The sequence below is a fragment of the Phyllobates terribilis genome, unplaced genomic scaffold, assembly GCF_046119375.1.
Source record: "Phyllobates terribilis strain yellow unplaced genomic scaffold, ASM4611937v1 Scaffold_4__5_contigs__length_816908805, whole genome shotgun sequence".
NCBI lineage: Eukaryota > Metazoa > Chordata > Amphibia > Anura > Dendrobatidae > Phyllobates > Phyllobates terribilis.
In genome coordinates, this window is record NW_027362764.1 from 404921632 (window position 1) to 404941764 (window position 20133).

General features: G+C 40.5%; 1 protein-coding gene across 10 annotated transcripts in view; it reads left to right on the plus strand.

Moving 5' to 3' along the window:
• The window catches only part of LOC141265452 (uncharacterized), a 99850-nt gene that overhangs the window by 72643 nt on the left and 7074 nt on the right, over window positions 1-20133 (plus strand). For all 10 annotated transcript variants that reach the window (XM_073678584.1, XM_073678586.1, XM_073678590.1 and 7 more), the window contains 4 exons: window positions 1127-1177; window positions 3399-3506; window positions 10841-10910; window positions 16995-17252. In XM_073678584.1, the coding sequence (XP_073534685.1) occupies window positions 1127-1177; window positions 3399-3506; window positions 10841-10910; window positions 16995-17252 (487 nt within the window). The remainder of the gene's footprint in view (window positions 1-1126; window positions 1178-3398; window positions 3507-10840; window positions 10911-16994; window positions 17253-20133) is intronic.

The following is a 20133-nucleotide window of genomic DNA, read 5'->3' on the forward strand; positions in this document are numbered from 1 at the left end:
GAGCGTGTACATAAAGTGCAGCATAGATTCATCTCACTACTGAGCATGTACATAAAGTGCAGCACAGATTCATCTCACTGCCTCACTGAGCATGTACATAAAGTGCAGCCCCAGATTCATCTCACTGCCTCACTACTGAGCATGTACATAAAGTGCAGCACAGATTCATCTCACTGCCTCACTACTGACCATGTACATAAAGTGCAGCACAGATTCATCTCACTGCCTCACTACTGAGCATGTACATAAAGTGCAGCATAGATTCATCTCACTGCCTCACTACTGAGCGTGTACATAAAGTGCAGCATAGATTCATCTCACTACTGAGCATGTACATAAAGTGCAGCACAGATTCATCTCACTACTGAACATGTACATAACGTGCAGCCCAGATTCATCTCCGCTAAAAGTCTAGATCCTTAGATCAGGAATAGAACAGACATTTATAGGACATAACATAACTTTCCCAAATTCTTACAGCACTTTCTGCATTGAACTACTGTACCCAATTTATTATATATTTTAGGAATTCTATACCGACCACGACTCCGACTCCACAGCCCAGCTGTTAATGTCCCCTGTCCTTTTATCATTAGAGCTGTAGACAGATTCTTAGGGAGATCAGTGTCTGGCCCATAGATCTTAACAGCTCATTTACATATTAAGTAAAACGTAAGCATCTCAGGAATAAGACATCAGATTGCAGATATTAAGGTATCATTTTATTCTGCTTTCTATGATCAACATGCCCATATAGACTACTTAGGAGAGTTGATCTTACTAACATATGTCCTTTAGTAAGGAAAAGGGAGGCTTAAGGCAGTTTTGACATCTGTTCTACTGGTCTCCACCACTCATAATTCTGTAAACCAGAACATTTAGTTAGCCAAAGCGTTGTGTTGCCAAAGTACAGAGTCTTTTACTGCTACAATACATCTAAACAAAAAATGTAGCAACAGTCTTGATTAATAATATTACCTTGCATTTGGCATAGTTGTATACACTTTTCTGTCTGCTTCATCATCTTGCTAGCCTATTGTGTAATGAAAACAAGAATGAGCTATTTCTAGAATACAGTGACTGCAAATGTTTGATGATAGAATCTGGTTATTTTTGTATTTTACAGATTTTTCATGTAGAACCAATAGAAAACAACCAAGATGTGTACAAATTTCTGGTATGTACTGAAAGCAATGTAACTTTCTGTTACAGAAATACACTAAACTAGTGACTTGGGCATGTTTGATGGAGTTACTCAGGTTTCATTAATTAGTTTTTTAGTTGCTTTTTTTTCTACAAAGACCACACTTCCTTCCTGTATTGTCTGTTTATTGAGAGAAATGGCACACATTATTTCAGTGACAAGTACAGTACACCCCTTACTCCATGAAGCTCTGCATACATTTTCACTGATGGCAGTCTAGTTTAAAGTGTAACAATTGTTATAATTTTCTTTTCAGAAATCAATAGGTACGTGAAAATAAGCAACTTTGTTTTATATCTTATCAATAGCAACTGCCATCTCCTATCTCAATAATGAAAATCTGCTGTCTCTGTATACAGATTCTACCTATGAATTGAGAATGAATGATCAATTCTGGCAGAGAAAGAAACAGAATTTACTGAGATATGTTACACAGTTGCTATTTTCACACGTACTATTGATTTATTGGATATTGTTAACCACTTAGTGACTAATAGACGTCTTTTTACTGACCTGCGATATAAGCGTCTAGTGTTCCCCAACAGGTGACAATCCTGTAACTGTCACCTGTCCACTATAGATGACAACTTGCTGCATCAGTCATGATCAGTGTTGGCACCGACCATGGACGTTTAACCCCTTAGATTCTGCTGTCAATAGTAATTACCGAATCTAAATAGTTAACAGAGTGTGGAGGCTCCCTTTTTAACCTTATCGGCACCCTGAGATCTTGATTGTGTGGTCCTGATGTTTGCCATGGTTGGTTGGCAATGGCCAAATAACGGCCTTGGAGTCTGCTGGCTATAAGCGGCCTGTTCAGAAGTTATCAAAATTTAGGTGGTAAAAAAAACTTTTTCATTCTTGTCATGCCACTTTCCATTACTTCCTGAAAAGAACCAGAAGGGTTAATGAAGTATCTAAAAGAAATTTTAAATACGTTGAAGGGCGCAGTTTGTAAAATTGTATTACTTTTGGGTGGTTTCCAACATATAGGACACCCAAAGTCACTTCAAAACTGAACAGTTCCCTAAAAAAATAAGTTTTGTAAATTTCCTTGAAAAAATGAAAAATTACTGCTGCATTATTAAACCTTCTAAAATGCTAACAAAATAAAACAACACTTTACAAATGGTGCTGATGTAAAGCAGACATGAGGGAAATGTTATTTAATGTTTTTGTGTGGTATGACAATCGGGATTAAAGGGATAACCATTCAAAGTTTGAAAACTGCAATTTTTAAAACATTTTTGTCAAATTTCTGATATTTTTTTATAAATAAACGCAAAATATATCAACATAAATTCACCATTATTATAAAGTATCATGTGTCACGAAAAAGACTCAAAATCAATAGGATATGTTGAAGCTTTCCAGAGTTATTACTACATAAAGTGACACTAGTCAGATTTCAAAAAAATTGGTGTGGTCACTAAGGGGTTAAAATGGCAATTACTCTGTAACTCCCCGTCAATCAATTGTCTGGGGTTCCCGTACACATTAGACTCGGAGGAACCCATCACGATTGGCTGATATTAGTTTTTGTATGGGTTTCTTTATAGCACAGTTCTCTGCTGATATCGTCCTAATCTGTAAAGCAAAGCTGGCCATTGAGCAGTAGAAAACGGGAGCATTAAGGAGGTTAGAACGCCTATCCACAGGAGCTCGGCTGGTTCCCTCAGACCCATAGACTATGCATTCAATAGTAGTCTGTATGCCTGACCCTAACTCCATTCAAGCAGGAGACTCCTGAGCCCCGTTTTCAGGTTCGGTGGGATCTCAGCAGCCATGACCCCAGTGGTCAGTAATTTTGGATCAACTAGGTGATGAGTTATGATGGGCCTACCCATTTTACTTGTGACTTCTTTAATGACTAGTAAAACTAGAATATTTACAGATTTTTTTTTTCTATAATCACAAATTATAGATTAATAATTTTCTGATGAGACATTTCCCTGATAAAATAGTTGACTGAAGCATTATCACATTCATCACACCATTAAATATAGTGCAGTAGAGTCCACACAAGTCTCTTTTTACCAGCTTGGATATTTCTGTAATTCTACATGTATTGCAGTATTGGGGATACACTGAAATAGCTAATACAATTTCCAACAAAAAGAACAAACACAATTTGTCATAGTTTATTGCAGTAACAGTACGTATGATTTCATTGTTTTATTTTTTCTTTTGTTAGAAAACATTTGCAGTAGCAAACGCATCTGATGTAGCATTCGCACAAAAGGTTAAAGAAATGTTCTCCGATGCACTCAAGAAATACGAACAAATGAAGATGGAAGAAATGGTAAGTCTTCCACTCTGTCATCGTTCACTTTTACATGCATGTTAAAATGACTGTATTCATCTGAATTGTTTTTCTTATTGGCTATGATCTTTGACCACAATGGGGCAGATTACTAAGCTAATTGTGTTAGTTATGGCTTTATTTGCCTTAAAAGGCACAAAGACGATATAGCTAGCTGCGAAAGGTTGTGTGGCCTAACATGCAATTTAATGCGACAAATATTACTTAGAAACCATGCATCATGGAGCCCACTGACATGAATAAGGAATTGATACATCTTCACAATATCGAAGCCTCTCTGGTGTTTTATAGATATCTTGCTGGGGGTTGTCATCATTTTAAATGAACCATTTTATTGATCAACTTTTTATTTTATCAATTCAAAGTTGCCTATAGTGTTTGTCATCATTTTCAGGAGGTCATGGACCCTTTTCAACTGATTAGCTCCATTTTCAGCTGTTAAACGACTGATAGGATGGGGTTTAGCTCAGAGGCAGTACTTGGAGGTTTTCCACTACTAGGATATTCATAACCTAGAATAGGCCATCAATATCAAATCTGTGGTAGTCGGACACCTGACTCTTACCAGTTCCGGTCATGGCTGCATGTAACCAGTGTACGGAGCAGAACATCACTCCTCAGTCACACTGTGCATTGGCCTCTTCTAGGTACTGCGGATCATCAGCTCCTGATCAGGTGAATAGCAGATGATCTGCAGTACCTTAGAGGCACGATAATCACACCTACCACTGGCACTTATTGTCAGTACATGGCCAGGCTTGTTAACCGCTATTGATTGGCTGCAGCAGTTACATGTCCCTGTTTTGGTGTGCCATGGCTTCAACAACATATAGAAACCTGTAAGAGGCCAGGCAGCATCTGGATTGGAGCAGTGGGAGTTTTGTGACTTAAGTATGGCTTTTTCTTTATTTTTGCACATCATTCTGGTTTAGAAATGTCTTTTTTTAGTTGAACAGCCCTTCTAGGGTTGGTGCTACCTGGTGACTGATTTTAAATATTGAGAAATACATGGACAGCTGAAGGCCGAAAGAATGCTTTGCAACTCCCTGGATGAGTGGGACTCTAAGTTTCATGGCTAGGGGCATCTTTTCATGTTGAATAATGATTTTTACATTTGTTGTTACTTTTAGTACATCAAATTGCAACAAGTTTTAGCTTGCAGTCTTCATTTATTTTCAGACCTGATGAAAATGCAGTTTGCGGTCTGATCAAGGTCTCCCAATTTTTCTTTTGTGGGAGTATCTCTCTGGGCCAGGGTTATGGGCAGCCCAGGTCAGGCACTTTCCTAGGGCGCTATTAAACTTTAGACACTGGGGCTGCAAATTAATCTGAATACTGACCACTGTTCAGCCCTGTGCCTGAGCAGCTGAGCACTCCTGTGCCCATTTCCTCTTCAGGTGCTTTTTTATAGCCCATTTTCCCTGCCCTTCCTGAGACTGTAGATAATCGCCCCTCTGTCTACATTGTGGAGATCAGTGTACAACCCTCATACCTCCTGCTATCCCTAAGGCTGGGATCAGATGAGCATATAGAAAAAAGTGTCACATTTTCATGTAGAAAACTTAATACTTTCATCCATGTGTCCCTTTTAAATGTCCATGTGGCATTCGTTTTTATACATCATTTTTAAATGTGTATGATCAAATACAATTTCCTAGATTAATAAAGGCAATATATTTGGAAAAATTAGATGCTGCACAGATGATCCTTATGACATCCAATTTTTTTTGCACATCCATAGATTTGTATAAGTGTTCTCATCCAATACAGTGCATGCTGAAGTTTTTTTTTCACATAGACAGCCGTATTGAATTACATTAGTGAGTGCTGTCTGATTTGTACTGTGACCGCAAACGTTCATATTATAGAGTGGTCTGAACGAGCCCTGACACACAGAGAAGGGAGGGTGAACAGAGGCAGCAGCGCTGACTGATTTGTAAAATCTATGTATCACCCAGCAAGAGAGAGAATACTATGCAGCTACAGAATGGTTGAAACCTTTTATTGAAGATGATTTAGGAAGCAAATAAACAATACAAAAAAAAATCTACTAGGGTGTATAGAAACTTTAAATCTGTATATCAATCAGTACAAAAGATGTCAATATGGCCGCGTGCTTATAGGTGATAGGCACATCACCCAAAGAACAATTCTGATAATTGGTTTGTCTAAAAAAGAAAAAAAAATGTGTGTATATATAGATAATAATATATATAGATAGATAGTTTGGACACATTGAGATATTGTTTTTGCCCTATTTTGCAGCCCTACGTTGAACACTCAATTTCCTGACTTTTCAGTCCCTGCACTTGTACTGGATAGATAAATTATTCATAATTACATGTCTTAAATGCCATCAGGAATATGGTGCCTTTTACCATCTCCTTTTGTAATTCCCTAGTTCCAGGGTTTCTGACCCCTGATACTCAGATTCCTTTACTATGACTGGCTTCGCACATGCATGCAGCATTTGGTGGTCACAGGTATTACTTGATGGATTTCCCCAGTTATCCAGGACCCAAAACATTTTCCTGCTGTCATCTCTTAAATGTAAAAAACAGATTTGCATGAATCCTGGTGTTACCAAGAAATTTCCTAGAATTTGAAGTTATTGGCATCTCTGTCATAGCTTTGTTCTCCTTCAGTTACCCCATTCTTTGTTCCCAATTGCTGCAATAAACATAACAGAACAAAAGATAGGGGATGTAGGCGGTGTCATAAAGTTGTGGTGTATAACACCTAACTATGGTAATAAGACTGGTAAAAACTCATATTGGAGTTGGTGGGATGGACCTCACCAACCCCTGCTATCCAGGATTGCCACAGATACTTTAGTAGGCTCCAAGCTTCACAAATACATATGCTCAGATAATGTGATGAAATCCACGATTTATTGAAGACCACATGAGCTACAGTTAATGGCAAAATAGTAAAAAACTCCTCAACTTGTTTTGAGGTACACCATATTCAGGAGTTAAAGGGGAGTTAAAGGGGTTGTCTGCCACTTTCATATTGATGGCCTGTCCATTCAATATCTGATTGGTGGGGGTGCGACACCTGGTACACCCCCTGTTCTGCTGTTCCCGATGTCGGCTCAGTTGCGGAGCAGAGCTACACAGCATTATTTAAAGGGAATCTATTACCAGGATTTTGCTACTCCATCTGAGAGCAGCATAATGTAGAGACAGAGACCCTGATTCTAGCGATGTATCACTGGTCTGCCTGCTATCATTTTGATAAATCACTGTTTGCTGCAGATCTAGTAGTTATTTGAATGTGGAGCTCTATAACCCCGCCCAAACCACTGATTGACAGCTTTCTGCCCATGTATGGTGTACAGTCATGGCCAAAAGTATTGAGAATGAGACAAATAGTAATTTTTCCAAAGTTTACTGCTTCATTTTTTGTAATGGCAATTTGCATATACTCCTGAATGTCAGAGTGATCAGCTTAACAGCAATTACTGTACTTGCAAAGTCAATATTTGCCCAGAAAATGAACTTTAACCCCCAAAACACATTTCAACATCATTGCAGTCCTGCCTTAAAAGGAGCAGCTAACATCGTTTTAGTGATTGATCCATTAACACAGGTGTGGGTGTTGATGAGGACAGGGCTGGCGATCAGTCAGTCATGATTAAGTAAGAATGACATCACTGGACACTTTAAAAGGAGGCTGGTTCTTGGTATCATTGTTTCTCTTCAGTTAACCATGGTTATCTCTAAAGAAACACGTGCAGCCATCATTGCACTGCACAAAAATGGCCTAACAGGGAAGAGTATCGCAGCAACAAAGATTGCACCTCAGTCAACAATCTATCGCATCATCAAGAACTTCAAGGAGAGAGCTTCCATTGTTGTCAAAAAGGCTCCAGGGCGCCCAAGAACGACCAGCAAGCGCCAGGACCATATCTTAAAACTGTTTCAGCTGCGGGATCGGACTACCAGCAGTGCCGAGCTTGCTCAGGAATGGCAGCAGGCTGGTGTGAGTGCTTCTGCACGCACTGTGAGGCGGAGACTCTTTGAGCAAGGGCTGGTTTCAAGGAGGGCAGCAAAGAAACCACTTCTGTCCAGAAAAAACATCAGGGACCGACTGATATTCTGCAAAAGGTACAGGGAGTGGACTGCTGAGGACTGGGGCAAAGTCATTTTCTCTGATGAATCCCCTTTTCGATTGTTTGGGACATCTGGAAAACAGCTTATTCGGAGAAGAAGAGGTGAGCGCTACCACCAGTCTTGTCTCATGCCAACTGTAAAGCATCCTGAAACCATTCATGTGTGGGGTTGCTTCTCAGCCAAGGGAATCGGCTCACTCACAGTCTTGCCTAAAAGAATAACAAATGGTACCAGAATGTCCTCCAAGAGCAACTTCTCCCAACCGTCCAAGAGCAGTTTGGCGCCCAACAATGCCTTTTCCAGCATGATGGAGCACCTTGTCATAAAGCAAAGGTGATAACTAAATGGCTCATGGAATAAAACATAGAGATTTTGGGTCCATGGCCTGGAAACTCCCCAGATCTTAATCCCATTGAGAACTTGTGGTCAATCATCAAGAGACGGGTGGACAAACAAAAACCAACAAATTCTGGCAAAATGCAAGCATTGATTATGCAAGAATGGACTGCTATCAGTCAGGATTTGGTCCAAAAGTTGATTGAGAGCATGCCAGGGAGAATTACAGAGGTCTTGAAGAAGAAGGGGCAACCCTGCAAATATTGACTTGCTGCATTAACTCATTCTAACTGTCAATATAACCTATTGGTACTCATAATATGATTGCAATTATATTTCTGTATGTGATATAAACATCAGACAAACACTAATAAAAACCAGAGGCCAGCAGATCATGTGAAAATATAATTTTGGTGTCATTCTCAATACTTTTGGCCATGACTGTACACAGAAAGCTGCCTATCAGTGATGGGGGCGGGGTTATACACAGCTCATGAATATACCTGACTACCTGACAGCAGGCCAAATAGTCCTCTAATGGCAATGTACTGCTGATTAAACAGCGATTTCATCAAAACTAGTGGGTGCCAAATTGCTGGATCAGAATCTCTGTCTCTGCATTATGCTGCTCTCAGATGAGGTAGCAAAGACCGATTCCCTTTAAATGGGGAGTATATCAAAAATTTGGAGATGCAGAAAGTCTCGAATCGCAGAGTTTAAATTGCTGGTGGAATGAACTGTCAGTCTGGCATCAAGGGCCCCAAACAGTATGGCATTTAATAGGGCATTTCCTATGTTTTTTTTCACTGGAGACTGCTGTTTTCACTAGTTTTTTTTCTACAGTGTTAAGCTGGGGGGTTCTACATTGTCACCCATCTTAATGGAATAGCTTTGCAAGCAATAAAGAAATGAATACAATTATTGTGGGTCCAAAGTTCATAATTTATAAGGGAGACCTCGGAGTCTAGTGGGACCAGTGCATCAAGTATTGCGGACACAAAAAATTGGTGACTTCAGGCTAAAATGATGGAATATGAGGGTACTATATATACCAAACCATATACCAAGAATCGGCTGAATCTACATAGCATTTAGGACAAAAGCAAATGAGGATCTGCCCATTCTGAAAAGTCTGAACGGTATTAAGTACCATAGGTTTGATGGATGTAATACAGCTGTATTAGGTTTTTTTTCAGTTGAGGACAGATAACAATGTGATGTTCATAAATCAGTTAAGGCCTGTGCACACATTGCAGATTTGTCACATTTTTTTCTGCACAGATTTGTCACGGAGCCTAAAAAAGTGTCCTGATGCCAGCACAGTGAGTGACAATCCTGGCGTCTCATGCACACGTTGTTTATTTCTGACTTGGAGATATAAATTTGCTGCACGTCAATTTTCAGTGTTTTGCTGCAGATTTCATATATACTGTGTGGAAAAATCTGCACCAAAAACACATGAAAAATGCTGCAAAATTGTGCTTATTTTTCTCTGTGCTTTTCCTGCCTAGAGATGCTGAAATTTCTGCACAAATACTTAACGTGTCCACATACCCGTAGTGTCTTCTATCAAAGCAGGTATTAGGTCTTTCCATTTATCCAGAGATGTTAACGGGATTAACCGCTTAACATGGGGTATTAAAAGCTTTGCAGACATAAGACTATGGGTGCATGTGATTGAATATCTATAAGCGAGTAAGAGAGGATGGGTAGGCGAGGTTAGGGGGATTGCAATGAGAGGACATGTCTAAGTTGGAGATCTCCCTAAAAATTAATTTTGGAAGTTTTCTTGTATTTGTTTAAAGGTGAGCAGGACTTTGGTATTATAAGTTTCCTAGTGCACATTCACCTAGTATAAAACCAGTATTGTGCACCAGGGAAATTAAGTGACGAAGAGGTGAGTTATTCCAAGATGTCTTTTTTTTTTTTTTTTCAACCTCTTATGACATACATGTACGTCATTTGTCGTGTCTCTACCTTTGATGCAGGCTCGCACGCTGAGCAGATGATGGCTGATTTAATCAACCATCATGTGCCTTTAACAGCCATGGGTGGAGCAGAGCTATTAACCTGTGAAATGCCGCTGTCAATCTCTGACAGTAGCATTTAACAGGCACTGGCAGGGGGTGCGTCATTCCACGCTTCCATTGGCATGCCCGTGATGTGATCACGGGACGCCGATGGGTTGCTATGACAGCCAAGGGTCTGCTGAAGACCTCCGTATCTGTCCTTATGATAGGAAAAGCCAGACTTTTGCCCCATTAAAAATTAAACAAACCAAAAAAATACAAAATGTGTATCGCTGCATTCGTAAAATTCAGATCTATCAGAATATAAAATACATGAATCCAGTTGGTAAACTGCGTAACCAGAAAAAAAAATCAAAACAGAATTACGTTTTATTGGCCGCTGAAACATTTGCACTATATCCCAAAAATTTAAAGCCTTATAGGTCTCTGAAAATAAATTTTTTTTCCCCTACCATTTAAATAAAAAAAACAAAAAAAAACCAACTATGCCTGTTTGGCATCTGTGTAATCATACTAATGTGGAGAATCATATTGCCAGGTTAGTATTGCCATATAGAGAACATGGTAAATTTTAAAAAAAAATTGAAATTGCACTTTTCTTTTGCAATTTTAGCGCATTTGGAATTTTTTTCCCCACTTTCCAGTGCATGGCATAATAAAATGAATGGTGTCATTCAAAAGTACAACTCGTCCCTATGAGAAAACAGAAAATGCCCACGGTGTGAAGGGGTTAAATTATTATTATTATTTTTTTAGCTCCCAAATAAAAACTACAGATTTTGTCACTTCTTCCATTTTTCATATTTCATTGGACTATTGTGTTTGCGTTTAGTATTGCACAGAAGCAGAGCACGGTCCAACTGAAGAAGCTACAGAAGCTTCTGATGATCCCTGTGATCATGGTAAGTTTAACACAGCAGATGTTTTTTTATTCATTAGTCCATTCTTATGCATGTACTATAACTTGTTTTGCTCTTGCCTGCAAGATGGGAGTTAAAGGGATTGTGTCATGAGAATATGACCTATTGTTTGTTTAAATGAGTTTTTTTGTGTTAAATGTATTTAAAAAAAAATGTGGCCATGTTTTGTTTTATTTTTTACGTATCACAATCTATATTAAATGGAATCTGTCAACCCCCTGGGAGATATCAGACCTCTACTATGGGCATACAGGTTATAGAAAAGTAAATCTATACATACCTGTATGGCCCATAGTAGAGGTCTGATTGCAGACACTCGGTTTTCCACAGGCTTGGCGTCCGGGGGACACCGAGAAATCCCCGCCTAACTGTTTAATACTCCCCGAAATCCCCGCCTATATGCTCAATTATCATATCCCCCTCTCCCGTGCACTGTGCTCCCTGACTTCCCGGGCATGCGGAAAGAGCCGCTCACATAGAGCGCACTTTGCTTCATCCTGGCCCAGTCTGCCTGTGCACTGCGCTGCAGGGTTCTATTGCGCAGGCGCCAGGGAGTCAGTGACTCCCCGGAGCCTGCGCAATAGATTCCTACTATGGGCCATACAGGTATGTATAGATTTACTTTTCTATACCCTGTATGCCCATAATAGAGGTCTGATAACTCCAAAGTGGTGACAGATTCCCTTTAAATAAAGAATAGAAAGCCTGCAATTTTCACCCTGGCCACTGGGTTTTTTAGACTGCAACTTCCTGTTTCAGGAAATTAACTTTAGCTGTCATTGCAATTCTGTCTCTGATGATATGGAGCCTGCTGAAAACTTTTCCTGAAACGCCAGGAAGCTTGAGTCTAAAAAAGCCCAAGTGGCCAGTGTGAAAATTGTAAGATTACAATTTTTTTTTTAATAAAGATGATGACATGAAGGAAAAAGCCATTTTTTTAAATACATGTAACAGAAAAACCTGATATAAACTTATTTTCTGTTGATAGCTTCCCTTTTAAACATCTTGCTCTTATGATATGTCATTACACCAAGCTTCATATTATGTTGGATGAGAATTGTTAAAAAAATATGTATTCTTTTCTTTGAGGACCTCAGTTGATATAGTTGTGAATATAATTTTTCTATGTATTAAATGAATTCAAGGTTCTCAAGCAAGTATTTTGAGGCAGAATGCCATAAGATTGCTCTGGAAGTTGGAAATCTGTAAACTACTAAGAATTGAAGCTTGTGTCATGACAATGAACATACTGATGTTTGCTAAAAAAAAAACCTTGTATTTGTTCAAGAACTCTATATATACACTACTGTTCAAAAGTTTGGGGTCATTTAGAAATTTCATTATTTTTGAAAGAAAAGCACTTTTTTTTTTCAATGAAGCGAACATTAAACGAATCAGAAATACTCTATACATTGTTAATGTGGTAAATGACTATTCTAGCTGCAAACGTCTTGTTTTTATTGCCTTATCTACGTAGGTATATAGAGGCCCATTTCCAACAACTACCAGTCCAGTGTTTTAATGGTACATTGTGTTTGCTAACTGTGTAAGAAGGCTAATGGATGTTTAGAAAACCCTTGCACAGTTATCTCAGCTGAAAATGGTTTGGCTGAGAAGCTATAAAATTGACCTTCCTTTGAGCTAGTTGAGAATCTGGAGCATTACATTTGTTTGTTCAATGAAACTCTCAAATGGCCCAGAAAATGAGAACTTTCATGTGAAACTCGACAGTCTATTCTTGTTCTTAGAAATGAAGGCTATTCCATGCGAGAAATTGCCAAGAAACTGAAGATTTCCTACAACAGTGTGTACTACTCCCTTCAGAGGAGAGCACAAACAGGCTCTAACCAGAGTAGAAAGAGAAGTGGGAGGCCCCGCTGCACAACTGAGCAACAAAACAAGTACATTAGAGTCTCTAGTTTGAGAAATCGACACCTCACAGCTCCTCAACTGGCAGCTTCATTAAATAGTACACCAAAACCCCAGTGTCAACATCTACAGTGAAGAGGCGACTCCGGAATGCTGGCCTTCAGGGCAAAGTGGCAAAGAAAAAGCCATGTCTGAGACTGGCTAATACAACCCCTGGCAAAAATTATGGAATCACCGGGCTCAGAGGATGTTCATTCAGTTGTTTAATGTTGTTGAAAAAAAGCAGATCAGACATGGCACAAAACTAAAGTCATTTCAAATGGCAACGTTAGGGCTTTAAGAAACACTAAAAGAAATCAAGATAAAAAATGTGGTACTCAGTAAGGGTAATTTTTTTCATGCCATGCAGAGGGAAAAATAATGCTCAATTCTGAGGAAAAAATTATGGAATCACCCTGTAAATTTTCATTTCCAAAACAAACACCTGCATCAAATTAGATCTGCTTGTTAGTCTGCATATAAAAAGGAGTGATCACACCTTGGAGATCTGTTGCACAAAGTGGACTGACATGAATGATGGCTCCAACACGAGAGATGTCAATTGAAACAAAGGAGAGGATTATCAAACTCTTAAAAGAAGGTAAATCATCACGCAATGTTGCAAAAGATGTTGGTTGTTCACAGTCAGCTGTGTCTATAATCTGGACCAAATATAAACAACATGGGAAGGTTGTTAAAGGCAAACATACTGGTAGACCAAGGAAGACATCAACGTGTCAAGACCGGAAACTTAAAGCAATATGTTTCCAAATCAGGAAAACAAAACAAATGAACGAGTGGGAGGAAACTGGAGCAATGTCTGTGACCGAACTGTAAGAAACCGCCTAAAGGAAATGGGATTTACATACAGAAAAGCTAAACCAAAGCCATCATTAACACTTAAACAGAAAAAAACAAGGTTACAATGGGCTAAGGAAAAGCAATCGTGGACTGTGGATGACTGGATGAAAGTCATATTCAGTGATGAATCGCGAAGCTGCATTGGGCAAGGTGATGATGCTGGAACTTTTGTTTGGGGCCGTTACAATGAGATTTATAAAGATGACTGCATAAAGAGAACATCCAAATTTCCACAGTCATTGATGATATGGGGCTGCATGTCAGGTAAAGGCACTGGGAAGATGGCTGTCATTACATCTTCAATAAATGCCCAAGTTTACATTGATATTTTGGACAGTTTTGTTATCCCATCAATTGAAAGGATGTTTGGGGATGATGACATCATTTTTCAAGATGATAATGCATCCTGCCATAGAGCAAAAACTGAAAACAGTCCTTGAAAGAAGACACATAAGGTCAATGTCATGGCCTGCAAATAGTCCGGATCTCAATCCAATTGAAAATCTTTGGTGGAAGTTGAAGAAAATGGTCCATGACAAGGCTCCTACCTGCAAAGCTGATCTGGCAACAGCAATCAGAGAAAGTTGGAGCCAGTTTAATGAAGAGTACTGTTTGTCACTCATTAAGTCCATGCCTCAGAGACTGCAAGCTGTTATTAAAGCCCAGAGGTGGTGCAACAAAATACTAGTGATGTATTGGAGTGTTCTTTTGTGTGTTTGTTTTTCATGATTCCATAATTTTTTCCTCAGAACTGAGTGATTCCATTATTTTTTCCCTCTGCTTGGTCTGAAAAAAATTACCCTTATTGAGTACCACATTTTTAATCTTGATTTCTTTTAGTGTTTCTTAAAGCCCTAAAGTTGCCATTTGAAATGACTTTAGTTTTGTGCCATGTCTGTGATCTGCTTTTTTTCAACAACATTAAACAACTGAATGAGCATCCTCCGAGCAAGGTGATTCCATAATTTTTGCCAGGGGTTGTAAAAGGAAAAGATTAATATGGGCAAAAGAACAGACATTGGACAGAGGAAGAAGATTGGAAAAAAGTTTTATTGACAGACGAATCAAAGTTTGAGGTGTTTGGATGATACAGAAGAACATTTGTAAGACGCAGAACAACTGAAAAGATTCTGGAGGAGTGTCTGACACCATCTGTTAAGCATGGTGGAGGTAATGTGATGGTCTGGGGTTGCTTTGGTGCTGGTAAAGTGGGAGATTTGTAAACGTAAATGGGATTTTGAATAAGGAAGGCTATCACTCCATTTTGCAACGCCATGCCATACCCTGTGGACAGCGCTTGATTGGAGCCAATTTCATCCTACAACAGGACAATGACCCAAAGCATGCCTCCAAATTATGTATGAACTATTTAGGGAAGAAGCAGGCCGCTGGTATTCTATCTGTAATGGAGTGGCCAGCGCAGTCACCAGATCTCAACCCCATTGAGCTGTTGTGGGAGCAGCTTGACCTTATGGAACTCAAAAAGTGCCCATCAAGCCAATCCAACTTGTGGGAGGGGCTTCAGGAAGCATGGGGGGAAATTTCTCAAGATTACCTCAGCAAATTAACAGCTAGAATGCCAAAGGTCTGCAATGCTGTAATTGCTGCAAAGGGAGCATTCTGTGACGAAAGCAAAGTTTGAAGGAGAAAATTATTCTTTCAAATAAAAATCATTATTTCTAACCTCGTCAATGTCTGGACTATATTTTTTAATCATTTTGCAACTCATTTAATAAATAAAAGTATGAGTTTTCATGGAAAACACAATTGTCTGGGTGACCCCAAACTTTTGAACGGTAGTGTACCTTTATTTCATTCTCAGTCAAAAGTGTACATAGTCATAATTTTCCATAAAGAAAGAAAATGTTTCATCCCCAGGTTACAGGGGTCTTAACATATCATGGGGTCTGATTTACTATTGAAATGGAGACAGAATTCTGTTTAAATTGAACTATAATTCAGGTGTAGATGCTAAGCGACGCATTTATTATAGACACTTAAATTACTGTATAAATCAGGCAAGGGCTGCGCAATTGCAGCCAGTAATGTTTTACTTTGAAATGTTGTACTTTTTGTCTCTTCCGATCCTTTTGATTGACAGTTTTCTTTTTATTTATGTATGTGGGGGAGACTTGTTAGTCAATCGGGCGGGGAAAAGCCCCTGGGGACTTGCCACGGACTAGTCAGTTGAGACAGTCGTCGGCTTTTTAATTAATGTTTACCTTAAAGGGGATATCTGGAACTTTATATAAAAAAAAAAGTGGCTAAACAATACCGGCAGGTAGTTGCTAACTGCCTGTTGTGCTCGGCGCCGTCCTTCACCAACAGAGAGTGGTCCGCCGATGATTCCTCTGCTTCCTGTCAACACAGCAGCCCTTCTTCTTCCAGGCTGCTCTGAGGAAGGGGCATGACTGCTGACATAATGCTGATTGACAGCTGGCTCCCCCAGTTAGGCAGCAGGAGGCTGGCTGTCAATCATCATGATGTCAGCAGTAATGCCCTGTCAACAGAGCAGAGCGGAAATGAAGCTGCCGCCCTGTTGCCGTGACAAGACATCAGCAGAAGCGGCTGAATTGCCGACCGGAACGGTCTGTGACCATTGTATGCTAGCAGAGAACGACACCTAGCATAACGGGCAGGTTGTTAACAACTACTTGCCTGGTTTAAACACTTTGTATATAAAGAAAAGAAAAAAGTCCCGGATATTCCCTTTAAACACTGCACCGTTTCAAAGTAAAATATTACTGGCTGCAATGTCACAGCCATTGTCTTCCTCATACTACCAGTGGTTCGGGGAGCATGAATCAGATGACAGGAGAGTTCAACATTTGGGGGCATTTTAATACTATTGTCTTTTAAAGGAAACCTGAAGTTTTGAGGCATATTATCAAGTAATGAGCAGCTGAAAGTTCTGCAGGCACCAGCCATCCGAGGAGGATCCAGGCACCCTAATGTTTTCATATGATATTATGTTATCGGTTAGAATATGAAGAAATTGTGCATCATATCACATTCAAGCAGCTCTTTCTGGCATGTGGATTTCCATATCATCCATTTATTTAATTTTCTACTGTTAGATTAGGTTATTGTGGGTGTAAAATGCTAAACTAAAAAGGGGCTATATTACCGCCACGGGAAAGAAGCTTAAAACAAAATTTTCTTTGTTTTGCTGTACAAGCTTGAAGGTGTATTCCAAAGCTTTCACTTTTAATTCCCATCCTTTTAGGATCCACTCCTGGTTTTGAGCACAAGTTAAAACTGTATCTCCCTATAACATTTTAAACTTTTATATTTCAGAACAGACAACATATTCTGTACCTCAAGCAATAAAAAAGAGTGACTGTGAAAGGATTCATTCAGCCCCAGGTTCTCCACCTAATTCATCACAGTCACCACCTATCTCCATTCGCACCTCTTCAGTGGACTGTCAGCCAGGCTTGCCTATTCTAAAACAATCGGACAATCCAGATGCTTCATCTGTTGCTTCCAGATCACCAATCTACATATGTGAAGACACCTCAAGCAAGCCATCTGCAACAAATTCCACAAATAGAGGTAAGTGTCATCATCAATGTTGGACTGGCCTGGCAGAGCTACTGAGAATCCTCCAATGGGTCCTCCTTCTTGCATTCTAAGGCTGTGTGCCCACGTTGCGTTTTTGGTGCGTATTTGCAGCGCGTAAACGCGCCAGAAACGCATTGCATACCTTATCCCATGACTTCCTATGACGTTCTGCAAGTTCTGTGCACATGGTCCGTATTTTTTCTGCGCAGATTTTACTCGCAGAAAAAATACGGACATGACCAATTCTTGTGCATTTCTGCATGCGTATTTGCCTATACAATGCATTGAAAAAACGCATGGCAAATACTCATGCAAATACGCGTCAAATACGTGTCAAAAACGCATGTAAAAAGCACATGCGTTTTTCTGCCAAGGAGATGCAGAAATGCTCAGGAAAATTTCTGCTTCATTTCTGCATCGTGGGCACTAAGCCTGAATGTTTGGAGCAAAGACACTTCGGCTGAAGTCTGACGCATCATTAAAGGTACTACTAGCATCTACATTGAGTTCTGCTGTACTACCTTAATAAAACTCCCTGTACTGCATTAACACTTCCTTCAGTCCCCCTCACACACATACTTTTTTGTCTTCTTTGTTGTAAGGGAAGAGTGTGAGGGGGGTCTGCAGGCTGCAGCTACATTGAGTGGAGCCTTTTTACCTGCACTCAGTACTCGGCTGTAAGTAAGGTTCTCTGTGTGTATATTTATTGGATATGTGTTTGCGTACATGTGTACACTGTGTGTGACCACTCATACTTATGTATAATGTTTGGATAGCTATCAGTGTGAGTGAGGGGGCCCTTATTCAGTAAATGGTGATATGGATGGTGAGGGATGGAGCCCTCAATCAGTTATGGGTGACTTGGGGCCCCCAGTTATAGGTGACTTGGGGGCCCCCATCCCACATCACCCATATCATCTTTACTGAATGAGGGCCTCCTTAACTCATGCTGACAGCTGTTCATGAGTAGAAACATTCATACTCTATATACACATGTACACACGCACACGAACTGGAAGCTGTGTGGGTTGAGCTATGGGCTCTCAATCAGTAATGACCTTATAGGTGATCTAGAAACAGAACTTTTCATAGTCTATAATGGTGGAGTGTTAGAGAAGGGTCTCTTTCTATATTAATAAAATCATCATTGACCTTTCTTGCCGGCGATTTGAGGGCTTCCTCTGACGTCACGTCGACAGAGCAGCTCTTTCACTCCACTCTGCTCTGTTGACTGATTGTGACTGACTTCATGCTGATTAACAGTCAGCTCCTTGCTGCCTAACTGCAATCGATTGTCATTCATGACGACTGAGGTCACAACCTGTCTACAGAGCAACCTGGAAGAGAAACAGCTGCTCTGTTGACATGGAGCAGCTGAATCACTGTCAGGAGCAGTCGGTGACCACTCTGAGCTGGCAGCAGATAGAACAGGCAGGTTGTTAGAAACTACCTACCTTTTTTAGTTTTTAGGCCCATAATTTAAAAAAAATAAAAAATCTTGCACAACCTCTTTAACTACCCAAACACAGGGGTATTGAGAAGAGCCTGGTTACATTCAGAATTGAACCATTCAATGTGAGAGGCCACCTCTGGCTTGACTGCTGGCTGGTGTGTTTAGGGTGTGAAGGGATCATTATCCATAGACCTTCCCATCTTGATAGTATCAGTGTGCTACTGTCATTTTTACCTGTTTTGGTTATGTGTAATGAGAAGAGCCCATATTATTTTTTATTTCTAATAATTCATTTCTACAGAATTGTGCAGTATGTATCTAATATATCAGGGCCATTTTTTTCCTTCTTGAGCCTTCGGTTATGTAACATAGTAACGTAGGTTGAATAAAGACCTAGGTCCATCAAGTTTAACCTTTCTCCCCCAATTGTACTCCCTACACCAGGGGTCTCAAACTCAGCTGTATTTTTTTCTATACATCTTTTGAACTGGTCCTCATCTTTGTAGTAATGCCCCATCCTGGTCCTCATCTTGTAGTAATGCCCCATCCTGGTCCTCATCTTGTAGTAATGCCCCATCCTGGTCCTCATCTTGTAGTAATGCCCCATCCTGGTCCTCATCTTGTAGTAATGCCCCATCCTGGTCCTCATCTTGTAGTAATGCCCCATCCTGATCCTCATCTTGTAGTATTGCCCCATCCTGGTCCCCATCTTGTAGTAATGCCCCATCCTGGTCCCCATCTTGTAGTAATTCCCCATCCTGGTCCCCATCTTGTAGTAATGGCCCATCCTGGTCCCCATCTTGTAGTAATGGCCCATCCTGGTCCCCATCTTGTAGTAATGGCCCATCCTGGTCCTCAGCTCGTAGTAATGGCCCATCCTGGTCCTCAGCTCGTAGTAATGGCCCATCCTGGTCCTCAGCTCGTAGTAATGGCCCATCCTGGTCCTCAGCTCGTAGTAATGGCCCATCCTGGTCCTCAGCTCGTAGTAATGGCCCATCCTGGTCCTCAGCTCGTAGTAATGGCCCATCCTGGTCCTCAGCTCGTAGTAATGGCCCATCCTGGTCCTCAGCTCGTAGTAATGGCCCATCCTGGTCCTCAGCTCGTAGTAATGGCCCATCCTGGTCCTCAGCTCGTAGTAATGGCCCATCCTGGTCCTCAGCTCGTAGTAATGGCCCATCCTGGTCCTCAGCTCGTAGTAATGGCCCATCCTGGTCCTCAGCTCGTAGTAATGGCCCATCCTGGTCCTCAGCTCGTAGTAATGGCCCATCCTGGTCCTCAGCTCGTAGTAATGGCCCATCCTGGTCCTCAGCTCGTAGTAATGGCCCATCCTGGTCCTCAGCTCGTCGTAATGGCCCATCCTGGTCCTCAGCTCGTCGTAATGGCCCATCCTGGTCCTCAGCTCGTCGTAATGGCCCATCC